The sequence below is a fragment of the Protopterus annectens genome, chromosome 9.part0 (genome assembly GCF_019279795.1).
Source record: "Protopterus annectens isolate FY-2018-M chromosome 9.part0, PAN1.0, whole genome shotgun sequence".
Taxonomy (NCBI): Eukaryota; Metazoa; Chordata; order Ceratodontiformes; family Protopteridae; genus Protopterus; species Protopterus annectens.
The window spans coordinates 662,139,131-662,149,295 of NC_056743.1; the positions used below are offsets into that span (position 1 = coordinate 662,139,131).

The 10,165-nt window shown below is 38.5% G+C and overlaps 1 protein-coding gene across 2 annotated transcripts in view; it reads right to left on the reverse strand.

The window, feature by feature from the left end:
• LTB (lymphotoxin beta) overlaps positions 1–9,151 on the reverse strand; it is a 95,707-nt gene extending 86,556 nt beyond the window's left edge. For both annotated transcript variants that reach the window (XM_044083252.1, XM_044083251.1), the window contains exon 1: positions 8,851–9,151. In XM_044083252.1, coding sequence (XP_043939187.1) covers positions 8,851–9,006 — 156 coding nt within the window. In that variant the 5' untranslated portion in view covers positions 9,007–9,151. The remainder of the gene's footprint in view (positions 1–8,850) is intronic.
• Between the last annotated feature and the right edge of the window lie 1,014 nt (positions 9,152–10,165).

Below are 10,165 nucleotides of genomic sequence, written 5' to 3' on the forward strand. Positions count from 1 at the left end.
TCCCTTTCAATAAGGGGTCCCAACCAGAAAGGCAATCTTATATTGAAAATATACAATTCAAGATGCTATCGCAAGCAAAACCAAGACTCGCTCCTCCAAGAAAAGGAAACCAGCCTAGTGGACCCCTGCCATAAACAAGCTATACAATAGGAGGAGGAAACTAGACCAGAAGAAAGAGTAAAATCCCAAGAAGGGAAGGCATCCCTGATCAGTATCAGCAAGAAACTACAATCCCTCATAAAATTATCCAAGGCTAGCTTCGAAAGAAAAATTGCCATGGACTCCAAAGATAACCACAAAGCATTCTTTAACTATGTCAAAAATCTAAGTGGCAATTCTCAGATCTGCGTGAAGTTAGTGCAGAATGGCACAAAATACACTGAACCGACTGATATCGCCAGCATCCTGGCAGACAGGTTCAGTAAAAACTTCACCCTCCTCTCACCCCCAAAAGGCACATAACCATACCAGAAGAATGTAGTGCCCCTGAAATCACAGACACTCAGGTTAAAACAGCCCTCTCCAAAGCTAAAAACACAGCATCAATGGGACTGGACGGTGTCCCAGGCTGTGTCCTACATGAGCTCAAAGATGAACTAACCCCTCACCTAAACACACTGTTCAAACTCAGCCTCTCCACAAGCTACAGTGCCCATAGAGTGGCGCACAGCAATGGTTATTCCACTCCACAAAGGTGGAGCCACAACAGACCCTGGGAACTATGGCCCTATAAGCCTGACTAGCTTGGTCTGCAAGGCTATGGAGTGCATCATCATGGATTTCATTAACAGAGACATTGGGAACCTCCAAACACTGGACCCTACCCAGTTCAGCTTTGTTAAAGGCAGACCATGTCTCCTAAACCTGGTGGACTTCTTTGAGACAGATACCAAGGCTATAGACGAGGGAAAGGTGGTCCACACAGCCTACCTAAACCTTGCAAAGGCCTTCAACACCATTCCCCATTCTGGTATTATAGACAAGCTCACCAGCCTGAACATAAACCCCTACGTCATGAGATGGGTTACCAGCTGGCTCATGGACAGAACCCACATGATAAGAGTTGCAGGAGCTAGGTCGGACTCAAAACCGGATACAAGTGGCATTCCCCCAGGGCTCAGTCCTAGGACCCCTCCTGTTCAGCATATACTTCTCAGAGGTACAGGCAAGCACAGGAGGACTATGGCTGACCAAGTTCGCAGACGACTTCAAACTAGGGACTATAATTGACTTTCCAGCTGACACAGACATCCTCCAAAAGGGTCTCACTGCAAGCTAAATAGCAAAAAGTGCATAGTCATCCCTTTGGAAAAAACAAAGTACCCACAAACTACCACATAGGTGGTAGCCCCCTAAAAACAGAAGATGTAATAAGGGATCTGGGGACCCAAGTAGATAGTAATCTCTCCTTTGATAACCACATTGCCAAAGTGGTTAGAAAACCCTTCTATGTGGCCCACCTAATCACAAAAGGGTTTGCATCCAGATCAAAAGAGGTCATTGTGCCCTTCTACACATTACTCATCAGACCCATCATAGAGTACAATGTCCCATTTGGGATGTACCTTACAAGACACCTGCAACAGCTGGAAAGACCACAGAAGTACCTTACCAAGAGGATCACTGGCCTCAAACAGATGCCCTATGCAGCTCGACTGAAGAAACTCCAGCTGTACTTGGTTGCATACCGCCTACTCAGAGGTGATCGCTGCCTGACATACAAGGTTATGTCCAACACAGAATTGATGGACATGCTCCACCTAAATAAAACCATATCCCGTCATGCTCTAGGGATCTAAACTTCACCACAATAAATAGGACATGCTGGAGGGATAGATTCCTGCCCCAGAGACTTCCCATGCTCTGGAACAAGAGTCCAGTCTACATTAAGCAGAGATCCTCACTAACACTCTTCAAGAGAAACCTTGAAGAGTGGATGGGAAACTAAGTTTACCCCAGGGATCACTTCGGTGGATCTGCTGGATGGAGGCACAGGGGACTAATCTAAGGGAGCGGCGAAAGCCAACACATTCCAGCTAGGCTTATAAATGCCTTTGGGTAAATAGCCTTGTACCTACCTATGAACTTATAAGAAAAAATATTGTAGCAAAGATATTTGCTTCTGAATTGCATCAGTACTCAACAGGGTATTGTGCATACAGTGTCTTATGGCAGATAAAGGCCCATAGTTGAGCTGTGATCTGTGCCATGGATGCACATAGCACATATCATCACCAGCTTTCAGACCTATGTAGAAGGTACAACTGCTGGATTGTATGCTAGTGGCTCATCTACCCAAAAACACATTTAATGTGAAGCGGGTACTGTGAGGTCTGTGAATAAACACTCATTCATTAGAAAACAGTATTCTTGTATTCAGAGATTTCTATATCAACTGAACATTCTGGTATGTTGTTCTACATCAGTAAGTGCCTGTCTGTTATAGAATGCTACTCAAATCATTGAATTTTTTAATCTCAGATTGCAAAGTAGTAACATTTTATTGCAGATAATTATTGTAGTACTGGATATGGACCACCTCTAGGGTACCTTCATAAGCACATAACTAATCAACTTTAAGAGCGCTCTGACTTCGGCTGGACAGAGTTTAGAACTGCTGAGTATGACTATAGTATTTGGAAGTTATCTTAGAGTAACCTACTGTCAGATCTTTGGATTGTTTTTATCTCCCAAACAGACCATGTAAGAAAGGAATTTTATATCCACTTTAAATGAGGCATTATTTCTAGTGTCCTTATGAAGTCCTCACTCTTAGCAAATTAGCATATAACAGTTTTTCCTTAACAAAACTGTACACTTTGTAATGGAAATGTTATTTTGAATGTTATATATGCATACCTAGAAACATCTTTCCAAATGTCGCCAGAGTATTTGATCCAGACTCATCAACAAGACTGCCTTCATTAAGGTACTTAACTCTGCATGTCAATGGATCAGCGATATTATTCATTGCTGATACTCCTTGGTCACTCTTCAGGTTTTGACAGTGTGGGACATGGGATCTTGAAGAACTGCATAATTACTTAAAGACCACACCCACTGTGGGCTTACTTCCACAACTCTTCAGTGCCACCCACTTACTCCTTGAGATATGCCCAGTGGTTTGACTGTGGATAAAATTCCAGAAGAGTTGCATACTTTTGTGTGGAGTTCTATAGGGCCTGATCTCAGCATCCGCATCTTTCAGAGTGCATATTGCACGTCATGGGTAGGTTGTTTGAACTTCAGGTCTAATACCATTGCTTTGTTTTTTATATGTATTTTGTACCTCCTCTGTTCAGAAATGAGCTAAATCACATCACAACAGAAAATGTATTGAGATTACTATTTAAATTATGTCTGATAGCTCTAAGTTTATAGATTTCTAATTTCTTACCAAGGTATTTATCTGTGAGGTTCATAAGATGTCTAGCCTTAGATTCCCATTTAGCTTTTAGCCCTCATATGTTGCATACGTATTCAAACCAGAGATGAGCCAAAACAAGGATATGATGTGTCAAGGGGGGGGGGGTGTTGCAGTTATTCATTTATACAAGAAGTTATATTTGAATAGAAGGGGAAGCTGGTTCCATAAAAGTAATGATCTCTGTGATCCAAACTTGTTCCTCCAACATGTTCCTTTTATTTTGTAAAACAGATAAACACCCACTCAAGGGGTGTCAAAGATATCATTGCCCGTGTGAATGTGTAATACATCTGACAGAAGAGGGTCTGTTGAATCTCTATATATAAGGCAGAGTTACCTCTCAGTAGCCTGTGTGATATTAAGAGAGATAAGGCTTTGAGATGACCCATGTATTTTTCATGATTTAATCTCTTCATTTTTTTTCTGTGAGAAAACATTCTGGTCATTCTGGTTGTGACAAGTTTTTGGACAGGTAAAAATCAAAAGATGTATTATACTCAGAGATTTATAGATTCACGGATTGTTGGGCTAACAACCTTGGGGGGTCCTTTCTAAGCCCAGCCAAGTTTTCCTGAAAGCATACTGATGCCCTGTATCCACATAGGACATTAAGGACCAGGTACGTATAAGCTCTCTGTCCATAAGGTACATGGGTGTCCGGCCTGGTGTAAAATTCCTGTTTCCCATCCACTTATCTAGGTCATGCTTAAATTGAGTAATGGATGAACTCAGCTTCACATGCATGGGAAGCCTGTTCCACTGGAGGGGGCAGTCTCTGGGACACATCTGTCTCACCAGTATGTCCTGTTTAAGTCCCAGACAAAATTCAGGTCCCATTTGACTTACAAATATGCAGGAGATTCATAATTGTGGGGTTTGCAGATGCCTTATACTGTGACCTCAGCTTTTACTTATGATACTGAATTTTAATCCCGTCTAAAAACAGCATAAACCATGCAGTCCAAAGCAGATTACAATATTCTGGGAAATTCAAAAAATAATACCTTGATTGTATGCCAGCATTAATAAGCTCTACAAGAAAAGAAAACATGCTAATGATGGCCTATAGTAAAACAAAGTCTACTGATGGCCTATAGTAAAACAAAGTCTACTGATGTTAAAAAGTGCATTATCTGTGAGTGCGATGGACTAAACCTGTGAGCTGTTAATGAGTTACTTCATGTACCTGTAGTACTGGGTTTGATTCCTTCCACATTCAGTTGCCTTGTGTGTGACTTTGTGCCAGTCATTTAAACCTAGTGTTCCTGGTTTGATCATGAAATGGGACCATTTGTTTCCACCGGGCTTTCCAGTTCAACAAACAAGTAAAATGCAATTTTTAAAAAGTGAAATTTAACAATCATGAATTAGACCCAACATCTGAAACAAGAATAATTATAATACCTTTAACTATCTCAGACAATTAATAAATACATGACAATACTCTCAGTTAATTCAAATTGTATTATAAACTATGAGTCTAAAAATATTTTTAAAGTACTTGTGAATAATTTTAATGCCAACTTCATACCAGAAACAGTCATGAAAGTTCAACAAATTCCTGAATTCCTACTAAAGTTTATTATGGAACAAGACCTAAATGCACTGTCTAAAGGTAAAAAATACCAGCTGCATTTGCCCCAATAATATACAACAGCAACAGATACACCCTCTCTGAACCACTGCTGTAACTGTACAACTTAAACATAGCTACAGGATATGTTTCAGAGGTATGGAAAATGGCCATTGTCATACATTCTGTAATGACATCACCACCTCTGATCCAAGGAATTTTAAATCATCCTATAAAGCTTCATTTGCAAAGTTATGTAACATACATATGAATCAAACAGTTTTATATTGTCAAATTCTTAACTAACAGCCCAAGCGCAGTACCAACACTGCCCTAATTACCTTCACAAATACTATTCAACACCTCAAAAATGAAAGACAATTGGTCTCTGCAATTTTTCTAGATATGTCAAAAGCTTTTGACATTGTATCTCACCAATTGCTAGTCAACAAACACGTAAACTACAATCTCAACTCATCATCCCTAGCCTGGTTCCATAGCTACCTGTAAAGCTGTCAACAGGCTACTAAATGGGAAAACAATCTCTCTCCTCTACTTCCTGTATATACTGGAGTACCCCAAGGATCCATACTTGGGCCCCTCCTTTTTATCATATTCGCCAATAACCTAAACTCAGCTACCCAACATGCAACTATCATCCAATATGCAGATGACTCCTCACCTATCTGCTCAGCCTCTCCCTCCCAAGAACTTCAACAAAAGACAGAGAAACTTACCTCTTCAAATATCAGCTCATTCTAAACTCAAATGAGACCAAGTTAATAATTTTCACAAATAAATCATCTACGCTCAGCCCTCTACCCATTTCTATCTGCTACTCCAATGAAACAAAAATTGACCCAACTAATCAGACCAAACTCCTAGGAGTTACAAAAGATAACAGACTAAAATTTAATACACACATCTCCTTAACAATCAAAAAAGTCCATGCCAAACTAGGTACTAACCTTACCTCACTCACCAAGCCAGACTAGCGACTGCTAGAACCCACTTACTATCCACCCTCTTTCTATTGTTCACATATTTTCAGCAACCTACACAAGACAGACCTAAATAACCTGGAATCTTGCTACAATAAAACAGTTAGGTTTGCAGCGAACCACCACCACAAAACGCATAATTGCTCTTCTCTCCAGCACCTTGAATTGCTGAAACTTCCCAACCTGTTAATTCTAAACCAACTTACCTTTGCTCACAAAGTCTTACACAATCCCAATAAGTGCCCTGCCCTCTCTAACCTGACACAGTCCTGTATTACCTGCAGGTCCCTTACATCCTCTGACAAATTACTGCTAAAAGTTACCCAGTCGCATAACTATTATGATGACTCCCTCTATGTCAATAAAATAGCCAAAGTCTGGAACACTCTACCTCAGCAAAAGTAAAGTTCTAATTAGAATATCAGATAAACTTGTGTGCACAACTAAATTTGAATTATGTTCCCAGAAATATCTGTCTTTGTACAGCATCCTTGATTATTGCACTACTGTTCTGTGACATTAATTGCTGTACTATTGTACTGTGCAGCATTATTAACTACTGCATTCTTAATTGTTTTGTGTGTGTGTGTGTGTGTGTGTGTGTGTGTGTGTGTGTGTGTGTGTGTGTATTTGCTGTAATTGTTAAATATATAAATAAATATAGGTGTCTCATCCAGGAAAAAAAAGTCATTTTCCCTCTATATTGTGCCTGTTCAGACCAATTGTGGAATATAATGCCCCTTTGAGTATGTATCTATCCAGACACATCATGCAGCCAGAAGACCATAGAGATTCCTATCTGAAAAGACCTCTCTCAGATACTGCCATCTACCAAGCCACATATGCCCCTCAGCCTGTTTTTTTTTCTCCTGCATGTGACAATGGAGAAAATGCAGTTGCTTTATTTATATGCACATTTCTCATTTTTAAATATTTGTTTTGGTTTAATGGTGTCCTGTTATAAAGTCTGAATTTCATTTATAACATTAAATGCAGTTCATTTTGGAGTACACCTTCATATATTTCTCTTCTTGAATAAGGCAGCTCTTTTAAAATTCTAATGGCGGTGCTGATATTATTGTATAGTATAATTATCAGTGCTATGCCACAAAAACTTTAGAAGAAACAGTAGAAATTTTAACAACAAAATTTATAGTATAATATATACCATATCATGCGTCGTTTTTTAAAAAATGAGCAAGTCCTGTGTTAACAGATCTGTTGAGTAACAGCAAAGTACAAACTATTCCTCCCCCCTGCACTGCATACACACACACATGCATGTGCACATTTGGCTTCATAAGCTACACCTGATAGCTTAGGAGTATCTAGACATATAAGCTGAAATGTTTATACATGTAAAGAAAGTATTAGAATCGTTTGTCATGTTCTTGTAAGGGTCTGCCAGTTTGTAAAGTATGTTTATTGGAGCATTACATAGTTCTGGCAGGGCATCATTTGGGAAGAAAGTTGATAATTTCACAAAACTTTCACATCATTACCGAATATCAGGTTTGAGCTGCTCATTGCAAGTTTGAAAATTACACCAGTGACAATAACATGCCATAATCAAAATATCAACTAAATATAAGTCATAAAATAGAATGCTCTCTAATAGCTAAACTCTTAAAATACCTATAAAAACTAGTTAGCTCTGGCTAACTATTGGCATCTTACTGGTTCTTAGTACTTTAGAATGGCAATGTTTTGGTACTTCTGCTAGGGCTTCTATACCAAGAACAGCACACTTCTAACCAAAAGAAAAAAATCTGTATAACCGATACGTATTCAACTAATATAATAGACTTGTTTTTGCCTAGTTTCCAAAATATTCACAATTATAGAACTACAGTATATTTCAAATATTAAGATGCTCCAGAAACAGTATATTTTCTGTAACCTAAATAGGCAGAGGTAGGTAGGTATGACGTGTGCCAGCTGCCATGTTTTTTCATCACACATCTGCCATATCAGGACTGTCATCATCCATCTCTGCAAACAAATCAGTTCCTATATTACTAAAGACGTGCACACCACTATATGTCACCTTCATAGAACAAATATATACCATGTAAAGTTTCCCAAGTAATTCCCCTAAAGTACAGCTCTTAACCATTTGAAGGCTGCTTTCTTACTACTGAAGAAATAATACATGAACTAACAAAAGTTTTTCAACTGTGTCCGTTTTCAGGAAATAAATATTTCCTGTATTTTTCCAGAACCTGTACAGAGTACTTCTGCCAGATAACATAACAATAAACACCTCACAATTAAATCATAGCAAGATTTCTCAGGCTGGGCAATCTGGATCATTTTCTCAATGACCTCATATATTGTTAATATTAGTATTTCTTAAAGGCATCCTAGATTCTCAACATATAGTGATCCAAGTACATGGAGTTTTGAACATCATCAATGGTGTTGCAGAGAAATAATGCACGTGATACTGCATGTTTGCTTTCTTACATTTACCTATCGAAGAAATATGCCTGCACTGAAAACACATTACCAGATGTATAGTAAGATTACATATAAAACAAAAATATAAAAAAAGACATATGAAATGTATGTTTTAAAATGTAACATTCTTATAAGACAAAGGAGTGTAGCAAACAGTTTAACATTTATCTCACAAAGTAGAAATGCAGCAGGTCAAATTACTTATTTTGTTTGATTTTTCTAGCATTGACTCCAGATTGACAGGACTTGACTTCTAGAAAACATCATTTTTTGACTAACCTACCTAAAGGCACAGAAATACATTTACAGTGATTTCACTAATCCAGGTCTCTTAGGAATACTTAAATATGGCATCTTCACTACAATGTTCTGTATTAATTTCTACTCACCTGCTGCACAGATGCATTTTGCTTTGCATTGTCCCTAGTAAAATACAATGAAAGTAATGCTGTAGTAGGTACGGAAAGCAACAGGGTGACAACCACAGCACAGATGACCACTGCTGTCCGAGAACCAGAGCTCTCTTTTTTCTCCTGGCTCTGCATTGTTAAATATAGTGTGGCCCTTGTAAACTTCTGCCTCAACCTTCTCAATAGCACAACTGACTGTTCTTTTTTTGTGTGTTCCTCTTAGTTAAATAACTCATCTGGGGTTTGCCCAGCTAACAATGACATGACATAGCTGTTTCAAATGAAGCTGTCAGCACAGAGGAAAATAACGGAGCTCTTCTTCCTTTTAAGCAAGTTTCATTTTCGTTTTATCTCTCAGCAAGTTAAGAGGCTCAAACGCCAAGCCCAGCAATCTAAATGGGAATGCTTAAAAGATAAAAACAATTTTTTATGATTAAAGTATAGATGACAAATTAAAAAAATAAAGCAAGTTTGCATCAGTGTCCCTCCACTCCTTTTTTTTTTCAGAATTTTTGCTGTAAGAATTTGAGTGGTATAAATGTACCCATTTTATAAATGTAGATAACTACTCAGTGATTACCTACTCTTGGTTGCTAAAATCTATGGTTGGGAGGGTGGCCTAATGGCTAAGGTGTTTGCCTTACAAACACAAAGTGCAGGGTTTGAGTCTCACAAGGGATGATTGGCTAGGCTTAAAATGGCTCGCAAGGGCAGTTAGCTTAGTACTAATCTATGAACCTATGAACCAATTAAAAAAGGACATCATAAAGACTAATGTCACAGCTATATTAAATGATTATATATGGAAAACAGAATATAAATAGAAAATAGATTTTTCTTTGAAAATTAGTTTTGTTTTCTCATAGAAATAACTTAATACATTCTTTTTTGCAACGCAATTGTCGAAGCTGTAAATGATGCTATAGTGCAGTTTAAAGGTCGTATTAATCTAATGAACCATACTGTAGCAGAGGGTCCCCTATTATAACAATGAAAAAGCAATCTGTCGAATGGCCAAAAAGTCGAATACTCAGGACCTCAAGATCGGATTTGTGAGATCACGGTACAGTGAAGATCGGAAAATTGCGGAGTTGGTATATATAATTAGCGGGGGGGGGCACAGCCCCTCACAAATCAGATTTCGAGGTCTGGAATTCTTGACTTTTTGGCTGTTCTACAGATTGCCTTTTCATTGTTATAATAGGGACCCTGTAGCAGAACATCATTTAAGACATCTGAATGTCACAGGACTCAGTTAAGTTACAGCAGACTGAAACAGAAGTAAAACATGCAC